The sequence below is a fragment of the Tachysurus vachellii genome, chromosome 22, assembly GCF_030014155.1.
Source record: "Tachysurus vachellii isolate PV-2020 chromosome 22, HZAU_Pvac_v1, whole genome shotgun sequence".
NCBI classification, from domain to species: Eukaryota; Metazoa; Chordata; class Actinopteri; order Siluriformes; family Bagridae; genus Tachysurus; species Tachysurus vachellii.
In genome coordinates, this window is record NC_083481.1 from 16,699,917 (window position 1) to 16,722,023 (window position 22,107).

General features: G+C 40.9%; 1 protein-coding gene across 1 annotated transcript in view; it reads left to right on the top strand.

The window, feature by feature from the left end:
* Nucleotides 1-211: 211 nt before the first annotated feature.
* LOC132838403 (chemokine-like protein TAFA-1) overlaps nt 212-22,107 on the top strand; it is a 160,639-nt gene continuing 138,743 nt past the window's right edge. The window contains exons 1-2 of the mRNA XM_060858706.1: nt 212-471; nt 4,633-4,769. Of these exons, the coding sequence (XP_060714689.1) occupies nt 4,646-4,769 (124 nt within the window). The 5' untranslated portion in view covers nt 212-471; nt 4,633-4,645. The remainder of the gene's footprint in view (nt 472-4,632; nt 4,770-22,107) is intronic.

Here is a 22,107-nt window from a genome sequence, read left to right on the forward strand (position 1 = left end):
CGAGAAGCAGAGAGAACGAAAGGGAGCGCACGAGAGAGAGAGAGAGAGAGAGAGACAGAGAGAGAGAGAGAGAGAGAGAGAGAGACGCAGGATAGACCTCCCTTTTCTCCCTTACTCCGAGACAGAGCTGCACAATGTGAAGAGGCAAACTTCCCCCCAATAGACGTCTCAACCCTCTCCGACAAAAAACAGGACATTGAGAGCGCTCTTTTTTGCTCGGTTTAAAGGTGACATGAGGAGTCTATTATTCCGCACCAACCCCCGAGTCTCCGAGCCAGACGGAGCTCTCTGAATCTCTCAGCTGGTCCGCAGAGGAACTTTGTTCATGTTCATTTTGTTGTTGTGATTTGCGCCGGTAGCTCCATCACACCGAAAGGATGCGCGGATTTATCTGCACGCGCTGAGGATTTTATTTATTTATTTATTTATTTTTGATGACCCTTGACGGATCCTTTATAGCCGACAGAACAGGTAAGGTTCTGAAATATCATTTAAAAATGAGGGTTAAGTACAAAACAAGAGCTCAGTCTGACTAAAAGATACTGTATGAATTAACCTGGCAGTCTGGACCTCATCTGGATATTTTACTCAGTACCAACAATTAGCACTTAGTTTTAAGGTTCCACATTAAAGGGTCCATTTATATTTCCTTAAATGGATTCTTCAATTTCTTTCATGGCGGGAACCATTTAAGACAAGACTAGAACTTAAACTATACGTGGAACCATTTAAGACTATATAGCACACCAAAATTAGATCCCTTTAAGATATTATTGAGTCCAAATGTGTCCTATGTGGAACCCTAAAAATTATATTACACCAAGATTATGTAAAAGCCTGTAAGCCTATATAGAACCAACAGAACATATAGAATGCTTTAAGACTTTGTAGAGCCCAAAAACTACAATCAACGATTTAAGACCATTGCCCAGGGTCTATATAGAATACAATATTTTAAGACTATATAGTACCCAAACAATACTAAGATACAAACCATTTAAGATAATCAGACTCCCTAAAACTAAAATCCTTTAAGACCTACAATAGTTTAAGACAATATAGAACCCAACGTTTATGGTGATCCCTATAAACCATAAACTGTGTAGAACCCAACACAAGAATTATTTTAGACTCTAGAGAACACTGAAGAATTCTTACAAGACCCAATAAAGGCTCAAGGCTGTGTAGGGCTTCTGTGGTACGGTTCTATAACACAAAACCTCCATTTATATTGACTCAGTGTGGTTCTCCAGTTTGTCCAATTGGGGAACCTTTTAAAGATCATGCCAATGTAGTTTTATTAAAAAAAAAAAAAAAAAAAAAAAAATTGGACCTCTTAAAATTCTAGAGCCCTTCTAAACCCAAAGAACCCTTGAGGAACATATGAGATAAAAAAAAATGAATGAATAAACAATTATTGAAAAACATCTATAAAAGTGACATAACATAGCTGTACTTGTGATGAGAAATGTCTAATCTCTGAATTTTTTTTTTTTGTAAAATTCCCATTCACACTTGTGCATTTGAACACGCGGTCTGTGCGCAAACGGCACATCATTACCACCGACACACGTTGTTTGCGTATATATGTTTTTTGGGTATATGTTTTTATATATATGTCTCGTGAGCATAACCAAGCGTTTGGTGTGTGTTTGTGTGTGTATGAGAGACAGACAGAGAGACAGAGAGAGAGAGAGAGAATGAGAGAGAGAGATCCCGTACACGTGGTGTCTGCGCGCTCGGTAAAAAAGCGTTTAGAATGGGGCGCGTGGTGACCGTTTATAGATGCTCGTGGCGAGAAAATAACGTTTTATTTCATTGGTAAATAATCCAGAAGGTAAAGAGTTATTGTAACAGCGCTAATTCTGCTCAGCTGAGTGTAATTAGTTCAGAGGCGACCCACATTTGAAGGTATGACTGTGCGCTTTGGTGTTTAATTCCCCACTAATTACTATTGGAAGTTATTTCCTGTATCGGAAATCTATAAACGAGTCATAAACATAGTTGTATCCCAACCCCCGTTTATTCTTCATCTTTGTTTACTGTTGTTGTGTAGGAAAGATAAGGGAAAGTGTTTGTTTATTCATTTCCTCCCTCCGGCGCTTATGAAATGGCGCTTTGCCAAAGACAAACTGTTAGAAGAAGCGGTTCACATTTCCGCAAACCCTGGAGGATTAATGGGGATTTATTGCAGCGACGGAGGATTAGAATATCATGCTAATAAACATATGCTACATTTGTTGGACGTGTTAAATATTCATCAGCTAATATTTCGGCGTCGTGTTACAAACGAGTCAAACCACATATAACACTACATAACACTACACTACATAACACTACACGACATAGCACTAAATAACACTACACTACATAACACTACACTAAATAACACTACACTACATAACACGACATAAGACTACACTACAATACATAACACTACACTACATAACACTAAATAACACTACACTACATAACACTACACTACATAACACTAAATAACACTACACTACATAACACTACACTACATAACACTAAATAACACTACACTACATAACACTACACTACATGACACTAAATAACACTACACTACATAACACTACACTACATGACACTAAATAACACTACAATACATAACACTACACTACATAACACTAAATAACACTACACTACACTACATAACACTACACTACATAACACTAAATAACACTACACTACACTACATAACACTACACTACATAACACTAAATAACACTACACTACACTGCATAACTTTACATTACATAACACTACACTATAAAACACGACATAAGACTACACTACATAACACAACACAACACTACACTACATAACACTTCATTACATAACACTAAATAACACATAACACTAAATAACACTACACCACACTACATAACACTAAATAACAATACACTCCATAACATTAAATAACACTACATTACACTACATAACACTACACTTCATTACACTGCATAACACTAAAGAACACTACACTACATAAGACTACACTACATAACACTACATTACACTACATAACACTACACTACATATCACTACACTACACTACACCACACAACACTAAATAACACTACACTACATAACACTAAATAACACTACACTACATAACACTACACTACAGTACATACCACTAAATAACACTACACTACATAACACTAAATAACACCACACTGCACTACATAACACTAAATAACACTACACTACATAACACTAAATAACACCACACTGCACTACACTACATAACACTAAACTAAATAACACTACAGTACATAACACTACACTACGCTACACTACACTACATAACACTAAATACTACTAATTTGGGTTGCGTATGGATTAACAGGGAGGAGTTGTCATGGTTACAGTGAGCATCACACAGTAAACATGGCCACGGTCTGAAGGATAAGCAGACTGAATATTTCTAAGTTTTGTACACTTCATGATATTATGCAAGCATTTTTGTGCACTTTAAAGGGTCAAATGTGTTATTAATAATACAAAACCCACACGCAGCAGGGTGGTGTGATCCGACATGACACAAACGCACCGCACTTTTTCTTCTGTATGATCCAGACTCGAGTGTTTTATTACGCTTATGATACAGCGAGCCAACCATTAAAATGACTGATGTATTCATGTATGATACCTCCTGCTTTTATCAGTTTATAATAGATGTGGAATTAACGTCTCTGTCTCTCTCTCACGCACAGAACTGCGTCCTGAAGACTTTTTGACTGTTATATAAAGCTCTAACGCTCGATACTGTGCATGACCCGTTACTATGGAAACGACTAATTAAATGTATTAATTAATACATTTGGTACATAATCTGGTATCTCACAGTATCACATGCTCAAATATCATCTGTAAAAGAATAAGAAGAATAATCCAGCATTTCATCCGAGCGTATGCTTTGAGATACTGCGTAGTACTGAAGTATCAGGTAAAACCATTTATCATCAATCGAGTCGTCGGAATTTTCTAGAACAATATAGATTACTCCTGGAATTGTTTCATGCCCCGGTGTTTGTGAAATCCCAGCAGTGTTGTGGTATTTACCACGTTGTTTACTGACCCCTGAGGTAATGCAAAATCTAATATTTCTGCCCAGTGCCAATAATAGAGTTAAGTCTAATAAACCTGCTTGTCTAAGTGAATTAGACTCTCGAATCCAGAGCCACGTTTGTGAAAATTTAGAGCTCTTTATCCGAACACAGAACACACAGTTCAGGTTCAAATCAATACACCGCTGTAGCCTTTACACAGGTCTGAATAAATACGGGCTCAAAGCCAGCGGGGATCCACAGAGTCATGTAGCCAGAAATGATTGATTAGAGTTTAATATCTTAATAATAAAGTTAAGTGACAAGCTGAAGTGAAATCTTTAAACCTTGTCGTGGTTTTGACGTCTGACCGTGTTCATGACCATGTGACCATGTCGTGTTTCGTCTCGTTTCCTCTCGTAGCCTCGTGTACTCTCTGTTTCTTATTACGGAGGGGGAAAATAAAAGTCATTTAGGTTGTGTGTCATGATTTGTAATGTTGAATTACACAAAAAAAGTTCATGTTGGTGATACCGGGTGTGTCGTCTCTCCGCAGCCTGCCTCCTGCCATGTCGTGGTTCCTGTGTTTGTGGATAGCTGTTAGCTGCCTCGTGCTCTGCCAGGCCACTCTGTACGAGACCATCCAGCAGCACCACGTGCCTCGACCGGGCCGCAACGCCATCCAGATCCTCGGTGAGTCACGCCCTCAGCTCCTGCTCCTCTAACCGCACGACGACCTGTTTCCTCTGTGCCCGTCTTTCTCCCGCTGGCTTTATTTTGTTTTATGATGTCTATACGGTCTCCCTGAATGAGTGTGCTCTATAGAGCGCTTCCCTACTGAGCAAATCAGCAGCCTGGTTTGAGGTGGTGTGTAGTTTTCTCAGACAGCAGCGTGTTACACAACCTGTGGTTGGGAATCGTCTGCGTACCTTCTGCTCGGTTTTCCTGCTCTGCTGCTTGTATCGCTGTTCTGTTCTCATGCCACAAAGCTTGGGAATTCATCTGTGTGTCCAGGAAACATCTGGAAACGCTGAAAATGGATGCAATACCCTGGGATTATTAGTGATTAGTGAGCTATTAAACTGAAATATGTTAAAATGTATTATTTTATTTATTTATTTATTTATATTATTTCAGATATTATTTATTTTTAAATGCCCTACTTACACATTCTCCCAGCGGCTTTACTGTTGATAGAGCTGTTATTCAATATGTATATAATGCAAATCTATGCTAATGGCACACACACACACACACACACACACACATATATATATATATATATGTGCATATATTGCGTTACGGATCCTAACTCTAAATGATCTGAACAGCGTTCTTGTTTTCACGTCAGCCTTCAGCGTTTGTTCCAGATGTGTGTCGTTTATTCCAGATCGATGAGAAATGTGCTATTGTGTTATGTAAATGAAATGTATGCCACCGTTCACACAAGATGTGAGTCATTCTACCGTGACCTCGTGCAAGTGAAAGCTGTCATGTATTAAAAAGTGATGACAAATGTCTTGGAAAATCCGATTCTGTTTATGTTGGCTTTAAAAAAAAAAAAAAAAAGTAGCGGCGACTGGGTTTCGTTCTCGTTACTGTAAAGAAAGTGATGATTCAGTCATCAGTGGAGTGAAAAGGCACAAAAATATGATATGATTATGGAACAAAACAATACAGTGTGATATAATCTAGTGTTATCTGACACGTGATATGATATATGGTACGCCGTGAAAGAATACGACAGAATACAATAAGATTCCATTTTATAAGATGCAAATGATATAATTCAGTACGTTACAATGTCTTCCAAAGTGGTCTGATATAATCTGATATATATAACCATACCATACAATACAATACAATACAATACAATACTGCATAACCCTGTAGAACATGATGCCCACCTGATAATCGTCAGTGTTATCCAGCGGGTTAAAGTCACAGTGTCACAGCTTGGGCCTTTAGCCCTTAACTGCCCACTGCAAAATATGACACCCAACACATCCAGTTCGACTCAACACAATACAGGTTAACCGTTACTTTTCAGGAAATTAAAAAAACGCCGTACCTTATTAGCAGTACACAGGGTTTAGTCCGCGTCACAGTGGATTGTCTTGCGCTAAATTCCTGTCCTCAGACGAGCACCAGAACTAGCGGGGGTCAAGATTTTTTTTTCTTTGAGCCCAGTGTTTTGAAGACATTTACCTCAGAAGACGTGTTGATTCGTTGCGACTCTTCTTGAGGAGAAATATGCCGTGAAGCTCTCCCACGGAGTGAGGAAGAGGTGGACAGTTGAAGTGTCCAATGGAGTTATGAGATTTGCGCTCAAGCTATTTTCAAGACTTTAGATTGGTTAATAACTTGTAAAAATAACAGACCCACGTGGGGACTGACCAATAGCATCGATATGTGAAAAAATATGAAATTGACCAAATTTGGACATACGAGGTTTCCGCCCGACAGCGACGATATATATATACATATATATACATATATATATATATATGTATATATATATATATATATATATATATATATATATATATATATATATATATATATATATATATATATATATACATATATATACATATATATATAGACTTATATTTAAATGTGTTTGTATTATCCCTAATGAACAAGCCTGAGGTGACTGAGGTGAGGAAAAACTCCCTTAGATGGAAGAGGAAGAAACCCTGAAAGGAACCAGACTCAAAAGTGAACCTTATCCTCATTTTTGTGACACTGTAGGGTGTGATTATAAACTGTTATAAACACCGGAGAGTGTTATTATGAATAATGTATATAATGTATATAATATAATGTTCCCATTCAGTTTGCTACGATAGGACATTGTACAACACACTATGGTGTGGTATCTTCTATATGGTCCCTATATGTTCACTATACCGTGTGTTACAGTACCCGTGTGCTCCCAGTGCAGGTCCTGGATTATCTGCCGTGGATTAACACACCGGATCTAGTTAATAATCACTCAATAACAAGTCTGTTTATCCCTCAGTGTGTTCTAGAAGGGCTCGTATACAGAGGTGTATCAGAAACACAGAGTGTATCACAGTACAATCAATAACACAACCAGATAATGTGAAATTTTCCTGAGAATTGTGGTCTAGACAAACGTACAGCACGAGGGATCTATTAGTGCTCTAATCAGTAACCCTGGAGCTGATAATTAAACCAAATACATCGTTGTGATACTGTATGTTGGTGTAGTGTGTGTGGTATGACGGAGAAACGAATGAAATTATTGTTAAGATCGAAATATTATTAATTATATGACGTAATGTTTTTGATCTGTTATACTACACTGCTGCTATGTATACACACACACACACACACACACACACACACACAGTCAGACATTAGTTGTAGGTAGGGTTGCAAAGGGGCGGAAAGTTTCCGGTAAATTTCCGGAAACTTTCCACGGGAACTTAATCTGGGGAATTTTGGAAATATTCAAAATTGGAAACTTTACGGAAATTTACGGGAATTTATGGGAATTAATTGGAACTGTATATAAACTATATCGTATACAAACATAAATAAACATTTTGTTTGGTCATAAGCAGACATGCATGCAAGGCAATACAAATTTTAATTGATTATTTCATTGAGAAACACAAAAGCATAATAAACATTATTATGCTTGTAATAAACGTAATAAACATTTTACAGAGGATTTTTTTTTTATTTCGGGGGGAGTGAGTGTGTGGGGGAGGGTCATCAAATTATCTGTGCATGTGGTAACACTCCTAATTTACTGCTTATTAAGAGTTAGTAAGGTAGTTATTAAGTTTAGGTATTGGGTACAATTAAGAATGTAGAATAAGGTCATGCAGAATAAGGCATTAATATGTGCTTAATAAGTACTAATAAATAGCCAATATTCTATTAATATTCATGCTAATAAGCAACTAGTTAAATGACCCTAAAATAAAGTGTTACTGTGCATGTTATGGAAGAATGCAAGTACTGTACATGCAGGGGGTCGATGGCCCTCCAGTTGGCCTCGATGGCCCTCCAGTAAGCAGTGTGCTGTGTGCGAGTGACCGAGGAACGCAGGGTAGAAATTCAACTTAAATTGCATAAAATCTTGTTGCTTTAAACAAAATTATGCTGTTAAGATTTTTTAACTACATTTAAGTTCCTTGTTATAGGCACCTCAGCATTTTTTTTAAAATTCCCAGTTTATTTCCATATATTCCTGTTAATTCCCGTATATTCCCGTTAATTCCCATATATTCCCGTTAATTCCCGTATATTCCCGTTAATTCCCGTATATTCCCGTTAATTCCCATATATTCCCGTTAATTCCCGTATATTCCCGTTAATTCCCGTATATTCCCGTTAATTCCCATATATTCCTGTTAATTCCCGTATATTCCCGTTAATTCCCATATATTCCCGTTAATTCCCGTATATTCCCGTTAATTCCCGTTTATTCCCGTTAATTCCCGTATATTCCCGTTAATTCCCGTATATTCCCGTTAATTCCCGTATATTCCCGTTAATTCCCGTTTATTCCCGTTAATTCCCGTATATTCTCGTTAATTCCCATATATTCCCGTTAATTCCCGTATATTCCCGTTAATTCCCATATATTCCCGTTAATTCCCATGGAAAGTTTCCAGCCTTGAAAATTCCCGGAATTTTGCAACCCTAGTTGTAGGTAGTGATATTGTTGTGTACGTCTGGTAAAGCATTGTGTAATGACTGTGGAACTACAGAGTGTTTATTGTGTAATCCCGTGCTGCCAGGGGCGTTACGCTCTCCTGATTCATGGGTCAGACATCACTTCCTCTCCTGCAGTCACTGAATCATTTGTAGTAGTCCGTCCTCGCAGTGTTTTTAGCTGTCTAATAAGCTGTGAGATTATCGGGTTTAACCGCGAACAAATTCACACAGATGTCACTGCAGCGTGGCTCATTAGACTTACGAGCTGCCGCGTATGTTTTACATTTCACTCTGATTACCTACAGTTTTAAACTCGTAAAGCAGACTGGAGAAAGTTTCTCTGTGCCGAGGCTTTTTTATCCACTCTGATCGATTACACTGTGTTCAAAGATTCAGGAGTTAGGGCTGGACGAAGTGACGAGGAAAACCGTATTGTGATGAATTTAACATATTCTTGTTTGTTTGTTTGTTTATTTGTTTGTTTTTTACCACGTTTAAAGACGTGAGTATAATTAAAACTCTACAATATATTTAAACTGTTATTAGCATCATGATATTAGTGTTTAGCCAGAATATATGTTATACTGCGTAAATGACTATGTGTGTGTGTGTGTGTGTGTGTGTGTAGGCTATGTTTTTATTTCTTTATTGGGACCGAGTGGGACTTCATTGGGATATTTGGCTGCTCCTTATTGTTTAATTGGATAAAGTGCACTTATTTAGTTATTTATATAGTATATATAGGGGGGCACGGTGGCTTAGTGGTTATCACGTTCGCCTCACACCTCCAGGGTTGGGGGTTCGATTCCCGCCTCCGCCTTGTGTGTGTGGAGTTTGCATGTTCTCCCTATGCCTCAGGGGTTTCCTCCGGGTACTCTGGTTTCCTCCCACAGTCCAAAGACATGCATGGTAGGTTGATTGGCATCTCTGGAAAATTGTCCGTAGTGTGTGATTGCGTGAATCAATGAGAGTGTGTGTGTGCCCTGCGATGGGTTGGCACTCCGTCCAGGGTGTATCCTGCCTTGATGCCAGATGACGCCTGAGATAGGCACAGGCTCCCCGTGACCCGAGGTAGTTCGGATAAGCGGTAGAAGATGAGTGAGTGAGAGAGATTATATATATATTTTTTTTAATTAAAAAAGCGTCCAAAATATTAGATGGAAGTTAGACGGTCACACAAATGTTAGTGGAAATACCCTACAATGACACAATGTGTGTGTGCGCGCGCATGTGTGTGTCTCACACACTATTACTCGCCTCTTAATTTTTTCTCATCTGATGATTTAAGCATTTGTACAGTGAACTTCAGCCAATCTGCTACAGCACAATATCTCAGTGTGTGTGTGTGTGTGTGTGTGTGTGCGTGCGTGTGTGTGGGTGTGTGTGTGGCTCCAGGCTCCATCAGTATGCTATGAATGCCAGTTGCTTTGCTCACACAGACTCTGGTGGGAATGACGATTAAACTCCTCATCAGATTTCAGTAGATGATTAAGCAGAGCTCCAGTTTCAGCGTGTGGGTCAGAAAAGCCCGGATTCCCAGAGACACTTCTGTTATGGACAGTGTGTCCTGCTGAAACCAACACTTTAATGACTCGGAACAAGCCCGAGTGGTTTATTGGCAGGGAGGATGAATAGCTGTACGCTGGTTAAATATTTATATCAGCTTCTTATGTGGGTAACGTATGAAAATATCGGAGTAAGTGCTTTCAGATGACCGCGAGGAGAACCGAGTGATAAACGACTGAGTTTGTACACTTTATCCTGCTCACACCGACGGAAGACATGCCACACGGCGTGTCCGTCCATGACAGTACACCATACACACCGTCACACACTCGTTCACAACTGGTGCTGATTTAGAGGAGACTAACTGTTATATGGAGGAGAAAAGAAACCGGAGAACCCAGAGGAAACCTACGCTGGTATTAAGGAGTGCACATGACACACTACTAGCGTCTACACTGTGTAACATCATGCCCTGTTACACCACCGCGTCAGTAACTATGTTATTCCTTCATGCAGAAAACACACGAATCGCTGAAGGGTTGGGATAGTGATTTTGTTGTATTTATTTATTTATTTATTTTCATTCATTCATTTTCTACCGCTTATCCGAACTACCTCGGGTCACGGGGAACCTGTGCCTATCTCAGGCGTCATCGGGCATCAAGGCAGGATACACCCTGGACGGAGTGCCAACCCATCGCAGGGCACACACACTCTCATTCACTCACACAATCACACACTACGGACAATTTTCCAGAGATGCCAATCAACCTACCATGCATGTCTTTGGACCGGGGGAGGAAACCGGAGTACCCGGAGGAAACCCCCGAGGCACGGGGAGAACATGCAAACTCCACACACACAAGGTGGAGGCGGGATTCGAACCCCCAACCCTGGAGGTGTGAGGCGAACGTGCTAACCACTAAGCCACCGTGCCCCCATTATTTGTTTATTTATTTTATTTAATTTTTACAATACTCTACACAACATGGAAAGGATGTTATAGATATTAATTGATCATGATTGCTCTGATTTCAACAGTTCTGGATGTAATTTGTTTTTTCTTTACTTTATCTCCTACTTGGAGTTTCTTATGTCCTGTTACAGTTAAAGTAGTTTTCTCCTTCGTAGCGAGCACAAAAAATACAGAACGGCAATTAAATCAAAAATATTACGCACTGCCCAGCAGAAAAAAAGTAATATTTCTATTAAGGGAAGTTTCCTCATAGGATTATTAGTGCACATTTTTTAATTCTCTTTCCTTTTGTAATATTTATCTTTTTTTTGTTTTGTTTTGTTTCTAAATATTAGATATTTGAGGCTATGGCAGAAGTACTAATACTAGTACTGTGTTCTAAAACTTTGCTGGTAGTGTATGTGTAGATGGAGGTGTGTGTGTGTGTGTGTGTGTGTGTGTGTGTGTGTGTGTGTGTGTGTGTGTGTTTCAGACAGAATTAAGTCAAGTTGTGGAGATAAAGAAATAGATAAGTTATTAAAAGGAGAAAAAGCTCAGGAAGTTTTCGTTCGTGGGTTTTCATCAGGCTCGGCTGAGCACCGTGCCAAAGACATACAGAACAGCGCGTGACCTACAGAAGGTGTCTGGTGAATTATGGATGCGGTCAGTTTAACAATAGAAAGAAGTCATCACGAGAGAGAGAGAGAGAGAGAGAGAGAGAGAGAGAGAGAGAGAGAGAGAGAGAGAGCACGCACTGAGATACGTGTTATGAACACTTTTTCCAGAGGCAAGGAAGGAGGACGTGTGTAGATGACATGATGTATTCTGATTAAAAATAAGTACATGCAGCTTCCCACCTCTCTCTCTCTCTCTCTCTCTCTCTCTCTCTCTCTCTCTCTATCTATCTATCTATCTATCTATCTGTCTGTCTTTCTCTATCTATCTATCTATCTATCTATCTATCTATCTATCTATCTATCTATCTGTCTGTCTGTCTGTGTCTATCTATCTATCTATCTATCTATCTATCTATCTATCTATCTATCTATCTATCTATCTATCTGTCTGTGTCTGTCTGTCTTTCTTTCTCTATCTATCTATCTATCTATCTATCTATCTATTTGTCTGTCTGTTTGTCTGTCTGTCTATCTCTTTCTCTCTATCTATCTGTCTGTCTCTATCTATCTATCTATCTATCTATCTATCTATCTATCTATCTATCTATCTATCTATCTATCTATCTATCTATCTGTCTGTCTGTCTGTCTATCTCTTTCTCTCTATCTATCTGTCTGTCTCTATCTATCTATCTATCTATCTATCTATCTATCTATCTATCTATCCCCCTCTCTCTCTCTCTCTCTCTCTCTCTCTCTCTCTATCTATCTATCTATCTGTCTGTCTGTCTGTCTGTCTATCTCTTTCTCTCTATCTATCTGTCTGTCTCTCTCTCTCTTTCTCTATCTATCTATGTATCTAACCCCCCCCTATCTATCTATCTATCTATCTATCTATCTATCTATCTATCTATCTATCTGTCTGTCTATCTATCTATCTATCTATCTATCTATCTATCTATCTATCTATCTATCTGTCTGTCTGTCTATCTATCTATCTATCTATCTATCTATCTATCTATCTATCTATCTGTCTGTCTGTCTGTCTATCTCTTTCTCTCTATCTATCTGTCTGTCTCTATCTATCTATCTATCTATCTATCTATCTATCTATCTATCTATCTATCTATCTATCTATCTATCCCCCCCCCCTCTCTCTCTCTCTCTATCTATCTATCTGTCTGTCTGTCTGTCTGTCTGTCTATCTCTTTCTCTCTATCTATCTGTCTGTCTCTCTCTCTCTCTCTCTCTCTCTCTCTCTCTCTATCTATCTATCTATCTATCTATCTGTCTGTCTTTCTCTATCTATCTATCTATCTATCTATCTATCTATCTATCTATCTATCTATCTATCTATCTGTCTGTGTCTGTCTGTCTTTCTTTCTCTATCTATCTATCTATCTATCTATCTATCTATCTATCTATCTATCTATCTATCTATCTATCTGTCTGTCTGTCTGTCTATCTCTTTCTCTCTATCTATCTGTCTGTCTCTATCTATCTATCTATCTATCTATCTATCTATCTATCTATCTATCTATCTATCTATCTATCTATCTATCTATCCCCTCTCTCTCTCTCTCTCTCTCTCTCTCTCTATCTATCTATCTATCTGTCTGTCTGTCTGTCTGTCTGTCTGTCTATCTCTTTCTCTCTATCTATCTGTCTGTCTCTCTCTCTCTTTCTCTATCTATCTATGTATCTAACCCCCCCCATCTATCTATCTATCTATCTATCTATCTATCTATCTATCTATCTATCTATCTATCTATCTATCTATCTATCTATCTATCTATCTGTCTGTCTGTCTGTCTGTGTCTGTCTGTCTTTCTTTCTTTCTCTATCTATCTATCTATCTATCTATCTATCTATCTATCTATCTATCTATCTATCTATCTATCTGTCTGTCTGTCTGTCTATCTATCTATCTATCTATCTATCTATCTGTCTGTCTGTCTGTCTATCTCTTTCTCTCTATCTATCTGTCTGTCTCTCTCTCTTTCTCTATCTATCTATCTATCTATCTATCTATCTATCCATCTATCTATTTATCCCCCCCCCTCTCTCTCTCTCTCTCTATCTATCTATCTATCTATCTGTCTGTCTGTCTGTCTGTCCCGTCCCCCCCCCCCCCCCCCCCCCCCCCCCCCCCCCTTCATAGAGAACAAAGCCCCTGAAGCCCAGAGTCTGGTCTTAAACCCGATCCACCTCAGTGTTTACACACCAACACACCTGAATGAGCAGGTTACCGCCGACGCATCGAGGCTTTAGTAACGACAGAAGTAATGGATTCGTTGTGCTAACAGTTCAGATGATGAAACTGGAACCTGCTCTCTGCATTCATCCTCCCTGAGAAATGTTAAAGAGACAAACCCAAGTCGTTTACAGCATGTTACATCAGACCCCAGTGATAAAGTGGGTGTCAAAATAAATATTAAGTGTAATCCATATAGTGCCGGTGTTTGGTTGAGGATGCAGACACATCACAGGCAGCCAAAAGAAACGGTGCTGCGGTCCTGCTGCGACGGAAAGTTGAACCCAGCTATTAACAGAGACGATAAACATCCTGAAGAACCCTTTATTATACCAGGGCGCTGTCGAGTTCTCAAATCTGATTGGTCAGGAGGTGCTGATGGATTTACTGTAACGCTTCTGAACCTAGTGAAGCCACTAATCACAGGCTGGTGTACAAACTAATACGCTCATTAGATCAGGCTCTAGTGAATACTGTACGTTTCCATGGTAATGATCTGATTCTAACCTGATTCTAACGGCGCACGCATTGAGAAACTACGAACCTGGGTGCAAGTGATGAAACCTCGATATGAAGTGGTGAAGTCTCCTATAAGGACCTGAGTTTATTTAAGGTTTACAGGAGGAGGGTCCAGCGTCAGGAAGGAACTTCATACAGTAAGCTTCTATAATATACGCTTTACGAGGAATAATATTAGTACCAGCGGCTCTGCGTCTCTCTGACCCCCTCCCCACCCTCGCACATCCGTCACGCTCCACGTTTCGGTTTATTATGTCATCTATATTAGATAGATGTATTTAATAAACTGAGAGCTCAGCGTGCCTGAACGTCACCGACGTCGTTGCCTCCGTTAGTGTAGCATAACGTAAAAGACGTCTCCGGTGTCTTTATTATGGCGCAGCATCATGTTGATCTACGGTCACAATCCCTTTAACAGAAATTACTCCCTAATACACGTCGCTCGCTCTTTTACCATTGATCGGCTGCTGGAACATAGCGTCGCCTCCCATGAAATAAAATCATGTTTTTACTAATGGCCACATTAAGCAGTTGAGTTGGACATCGATATCAGACCGGCCCTCGGTTGAAATTACTGATCCTGTTTTCTGGAAATTCGAAAACTATGATGAATGTCTGAATTAGAATTGATTTTGTAATTTCAGGGCCATCTCTAGTTTCATTAGGCAGACATCGGGACAAAAATAGGAGAGAGAGAGAGAGAGCGAAAGAGAGAGACAGCGAGAGAGAGAGAGAAAGGGAGAAAGAGAGAGAAAGAGGGAGAAAGAGAGAGAGAGAAGAGGGAGAAAGAGAGAGAGGAAGAAAGAGAGAGAGAGAGAGAGAGAGAGAAAGAGGGAGAAAGAGAGAGAGAGAGAAAGAGGGAGAAAGAGAGAGAGAGAAAGAGGGAGAAAGAGAGAGAGAGAAAGAGAAAGAGACTGAGAAAGAGAGAGAGAGAAAGAGGGAGAAAGAGAGAGGGAGAAAGAGAGAGAGAGAGAGAGAGAGAAAGGGAGAGAGGGAGAGAGAGAGGAAGAAAGAGAGAGAGAGAGAGAGGGAGAGAGGGAGAGAGAGAGAGGAAGAGAGAAAGAGAAAGAGAGAGAGAAAAAGAGAGAGAGACTGAGAAAGAGAGAGAGAGAAAGAGGGAGAAAGAGAGAGAGAGAGAAAGGGAGAGAGGGAGAGAGAGAGAGGAAGAAAGAGAGAGAAAGAGAAAGATAGAAAGAAAGAGAGAAAGAGAGAGATAGAAAGAAAGAGAGAACGAGAGAGAGAGAGAGGGAGAAAGAGAGAGAGATAAAGAGGGAGAAAGAGAGAGAGAGAAAGAGAGAGAGAAAAAGAGAGAGAGACTGAGAAAGAGAGAGAGAAAGATATATATATATATATAACAAGAGAGAGAGAAAGGGAGAAAGAGGGAGAGAGAGAGGAAGAAAGAGAGAGAAAGAGAAAGATAGAAAGAAAGAGAGAAAGAGAGAGAGAGAAAGATATATATATAGAGAGGGAGTGTGAGAGAGAAAGAGAAAGAGAGAGAAAAAGAGAGAGAGAGAGAAAAAGAGAGAAAGAAAGAGAGAGATAGAGAGAGACCCTAAATGCTTTCTTTTTTTTTTTTTTTGTTTTTTTATTTTCTTTCATTATGCAATCTGAATCTATTAAAATCAGCGTCCTGAATTAAAAGCGATTTATGATGATTATTATTTTTTGCCTAAGTGGGAGTTGAGCCTGATATGTTCTGAATATCTGTCATCACTTATTTAATCATTAACCAAACAGCACGCATTCACTTCATACACTTCATATCAGCGTCAGGGACACGGCGGCCCGGATCTCGGCAGACGGCGCGCAGCCGTAATCTCTGTAGCGTACAGAATTGTTCAATCAAATCAAGACAGAATTCAGAATCGGTTCTGAGTGCTCTGAGGTTTCATGATGTTTATATTTATGTGGTTTAGGGTTAAGGGCTTTACTCTGGGGCTCAACCTTCATGTCACAGATCCTTAACCAACACCACACACGTCTCTATTAGTGTCGAAATCATCGCACCCTCAAGTGTTGGTTCTCTCAGGGTTCCCACGCGTCCTGGAAAACCTGGAAATCCTGGAAAATTAATGACCAATGTTCCAGTCCTGGAAAACACATGGAAAATGAGAGAAAACATAAACTGTCCTGGAAAAAATCTTGTTGTCCTGGAAAATTATTATTTTTAAATGGTCGAAACAAGGGCGCACGGTGGCTTAGTGGTTAGCACGTTCGCCTCACACCTCCAGGGTCGGGGTTCGATTCCCGCCTCCACCTTGTGTGTGTGGAGTTTGCATGTTCTCCCCGTGCCTCGGGGGTTTCCTCCGGGTACTCCGGTTTCCTCCCCTGGTCCAAAGACATGCATGGTAGGTTGATTGGCATCTCTGGAAAATTGTCCCTAGTGTGTGATTGCGTGAGTGAATGAGTGTGTGTGTGCCCTGCGATGGGTTGGCACTCCGTCCAGTGTGTATCCTGCCTTGATGCCCGATGACGCCTGAGATAGGCACAGGCTCCCCGTGACCCGAGGTAGTTCGGATAAGCGGTAGAAGATGAATGAATGAAAATGGTCGAAACAATTAACGTTAGTAACAGAAAGCGATCTGTTCAGGGACGCTGAGTTTTGACGGGTTTTTTGTTACGCTGTTTAATCTCGCTGTGACGGACGACGCCGTCTTGTGTTGGCTCGAATGTTTTCAGCAAATGGTGACGGGTAAGCCGGTTATATTAACCTTGTTAATCTGAATATCATGTGCAAGGGGAAGCACAGCAAACTAAAGCATGCATGACGGCATTGGCCTGAGAAAGGAAAGGGTATTAATATGTGCGGTCTTTTTATTTTATAATTGTTGAAATTTCATTCACGTGACAAATTGTCTTTAAAAGTATAGTTAAGTAATAGCCCTAAAGTGTACGCTGTTTTTAAGACTTCTGGAGAGAAGAACATATCACTTTAGGCCGTGAATCTGTGAGCCTTGTCTTTTTTTGCTAAATTTGAAATGTCCTGGAAAAGTCCTGGAAAATGATCTCTGAAAAAGAGTGCGAACCCTGTCCCTGAGTCATTGATTGCTGGAATTCATTATTATTTAGAAGATTTTCACAGTCTAACATGTAAAGTTTGAGAAGGAACGTTTTAGTCCCAACACACGGAGTAAAAAACACACGAATACACACGAAGCATGTCGGGTTCATTTCTTCCTTTATGCTGGTAAATTGTAGTAGTTCTGTGTAGCACCATGAAAATCAATTAGGAGCAATTCAGCAATTAATCAGCCAATTGTTTCATTAGAAACCCGAAACGACTTCCTCTAAAGCGTCACCTTATCGAAAGCGGCACTTTTCGACGTATTCGCTATTAATAGAAGTCGGTTCCACGCGGTAATGAAACTCCGAGACGTCTTGTGGGATAATTTAGACCTGCAGCTCGCACTGCGCCGAACTCGTCGGCTAAACTGATTGTGTTTGACTACACAGACTCGGGATCTGCTGGAGAATTAAATCAGGGGAAACATTTAACTGTAGTGATGCAGGACCGGGTTTTGGGAAGTCTGGGCTTTATACTCACAATCCAGATGGACCCCAAGAAATGTAATTACTGTAGAGAAGCTGGCAGTCGTGACGTGCGGATCGACCGGTACGAGCGTAACGAACAAGATGGTTTGCTTAGATTGTGTGTCCAGGTGATAGCGTGCGTGTAAGTGTGTGTGTGTGTCATTTAGGTGGTTTGGATTCTGCATTTGTTTCACTTGTGTGTGTAATGTGTGTAGTCTGTCACAATGTCCTTTAAACTCTCTCTCTCTATATCTTTCTCATACACTCTCACCTCTCGCCGTCACTGCCGAGGATGGCGTTGAGTAACGAGAGTCACTCGGCTGCTCCATCACCTGCTTGGCCGCCGGTTCCGCTCGGCTGATATCCCATGAGCCTGTGCGGCCCGGCCTCCCCTGCGCCCGGCACTCAGCCGAGATTGATGGCGCTCCGATTCCAAGCAGCCAATTCTGGTCTCTCAAGAAATAATCCACTACATTGACAGATGAGCTGAATGTGACATGACACAGTGTTGGCCTGCAGTGGCAGTGCACCTCTTTCTCACACACACACACACAGAGTGTCTGATGGTATGGCTATAATTCGGCCTGGGTCAGGTGTGAGAGCCGCAGGACATTTTCAGGACAGTTCTCTCTCTGTTATTGTTCTAGCCTAGAAAAAAGTCCTTAAATCTCCTCAGCATGTGTTGATTTCATACTTTCTTTGTGTGTGTGTGTGTGTGTGTGTGTGTGTGTGTGTGTGTGTGTGTGTGTGTTTTCTTTTATAATGAATTCAGTTGATTTTTTTTTCCTACGGCGAAGTCGGAAATTTAGCAAACATTCAGAAGAGCAGTCACACAACGGCCTGATGATTCAGGGTGGCATTTTCAGACCTTCTCAGTGAGGAAACATTTCATTCTAACTTCATTCATTCATTCATTCATTCATCTTCTACCGCTTAGCCAAACTACCTCGGGTCACGGGGAGCCTGTGCCTATCTCAGGCGCCATTGGGCATCAAGGCAGGATACACCCTGGACGGAGTGCCAACCCATCGCAGGGCACACACACACACTCATTCACTCACCTAATCATACACTAGGGACAATTTTTCCAGAGATGCCAATCAACCTACCATGCATGTCTTTGGACCGGGGGAGGAAACCGGAGTACCCGGAGGAAACCCCCGAGGCACGGGGAGAACATGCGAACTCCACACACACAAGGTGGAGGCGGGAATCGAACTCCGACCCTGGAGGTGTGAGGCGAACGTGCTAACCACTAAGCCCCATTCTAACTTCAGCTAGCAAATAAATTTCACCTATATACTTTACACACTTCACAATCAACACAACGGTGGAAATTTTCAAGTGTCCAAATCCTCGTCCTCACGTCCAGCTCTTAAAACGCTTCGGCTTTTAGTTCCACGGCAAATTTCTGGAGTCGAATATTCTGGGGTTAGACATGAACTTGAAGAGTTTTAGTGTTTTAGATATTTTAAGGCTGTGAAAAAGGTGATTATTGAAATAAACTCTAGTTATAAGTTACATTGAACTCCACAGGAGTTTAGTTTAACTCCTGAAAAGGGTTGAAAAGTGTTAACTTTGTGTTAAAGTGTATTCCATGGTCACACGTCTACATTCGAATGTAGTTGGAATAAACTCACAGAGATCATTATTTAATACAGCGGTGCATCTTTCAGTCTAGAGGAAGTTCTACTGGATGATTTACAGTTAAAGGGGCGGTGCACGATGTTATGAAATGCTTCAGAAAACTGAGAACACAAAAACAACACAAAAACAAACGTGTAGCCAATGAGCAGAAAGGGGCGTGTCTTGTCAATATGCGGCGGAGAGAGTGTTCAGTGCACATGTCTGACATTAGCATAAAGGGGCGTGTCTTGTCAATATGCGGCAGAGAGAGTGTCCATTGCGCATGTGTGACATAAGCATGAAGGGGCGTGTCTTGTCAATATGTAGCAGAGAGAGTGTTCATTGCGCATGTCTGACATTAGCTGGAAGCGATTGAAACATTGACATTGCGGATAAAAACGAAAAGCGAAAAAAGTCTTACGATAAGACTTGAAGCAGGACACGTGTTAATATAGGATCAGCTTTCCAGCGCTGGAGAGAACTCAACGTCTTCCGCGTGAAACGGAGCTAAACCTTTCATGGTACAACACACAGTACTACAAAAACACATTTGTATTACCATAGTATTACTCATTGTGTTCATTTATTGATAAAAATATCCCCTCGGCCAGCCGCCCCAACAGGTTCCGCCATAATAGTTGCCTGGGTTACATATGTAAGTGCGGGGGCGGAGCTATCAAAACAGAAGTGACACCCATTAGGGTTAGGGGCGTGTTTGTGGTAGCTCAGTGTTTAAGGTGTTGGGCTACTGATCGGAAGGTCATGGGTTCGATCCCCAGGTCCACCAAGCTGCCACTGCTGGGCCCCTGAGCAAGGCCCTTAACCCTCAGTTGCTCAGTTGCAAGTCACTCTGGATAAGGGTGTCTGGTAAATGTAAATGTTTGTTTTGGTGATTTCAAATGTCAACATTGGCTTTCAAACATCGTGCACCTCACCTTTAAGTTGACGTTGATGTCCTCATGATGAACAGAGGCAGAACTTTGTGTATTGTGGCCAGTAATGATGTCGTAACGAGGCACTGCTCTGTGACTTTATTACCACTGTACCGGAAGTACAGAACGATACAATACAGCCCTCGCGTTTATATTCATCACATACCAGCTTCTGAAATCCTGCCGAGACGCTTCTCCCGTTAGCGAAAGCCGAGGTTAGATTTCGGACCACGTTCTCGCTTTTCTCATCCATTTCCTGAGGCACTCGTTGACCTCGAGGTCTCGATCAAAAACCGGGTTTGCTCTCGGCTCCTGCATTTAAATCCACACATCAGTAAACACTCTCCACCAACCTGCCCTCTGATTTCAGTAGCCCTGATAATTAAATTCACACACATTTAACTGACCCTAATAACCTCCAACTGTGTAAAACTCTTCAGCGCTGCTGTTAAGACACGACGGCGGTACGTCTTCGTTTGTTTCGCTCACGACGCTCATCGCAGCGGGAGTGTTTTTTACGAGGTCAGGAAGCCTTCGTGTCTGGATCTGTGTTCCATATAATATTAAACCTCCTTACAGGTCCATGGGTTCACTGTTACTATAGAAACAATAAGGTATTAGAGCAAAAGTGTTAATGTAAAGCTGTGATTTTAACAGACTCACTCACTACTGTCTGCTATTGTAAAATAAATAAATAAATGAACCTTCTGACCAATCAAGCGTGCTATAGAAGTGTACGTTGTCTGCAGGTTTGGTTTTGTAACAGGTGTAAGACTTTTCAAGGTTACTGTGTGTGTGTGTGTGTGTGTGTGTGTGTGTGTGTGTGTGTGTCAGAGAGGAATTCGCTCACAGACGCAGTTCCTGGAGGTGTTTGTATTTCTTTTCACTCCTACAGTATAGCCACCGCAGAGCAGTAATGTGTTTTCACCTGAGCGTGTGTTATTACCCGCCGTGCTGCGGGGGTACACTGTGCTGTGTTTACTAAAGCCAGGCAGCCATGTTTGGGTGGCGTTACAGTGTGCAGAGGCTTTAAGAGAGAAACACAAATACAGGGATTGAGGCAGTGTGTACTGCCATACAGTCTTGAATGAAATGTGCGTGTGGGTGTGTGGGTGTGTGCGTGTGGGTGTGTGTGGGTGTGGGTGTGTGAGAGAGAGTGTGGTTTGTGTGTGCAGTTATCACACGTGTGTGAACAATTATCTAGTGTGTGCGTGAACATATTGCTTGTTATTACATATGTGCATTATTATGAGTGATATGTGAGGGAGCAAACATCCAGGTGCAACGTGTGCGTGTGTGTGTGTGTGTGTGTGTGTGTGTGTGTGTGTGTGTGTGTGTGTGTGTGTGTGTGTGAACATATTGCTTGTTATTACATATGTGCATTATTATGAGTG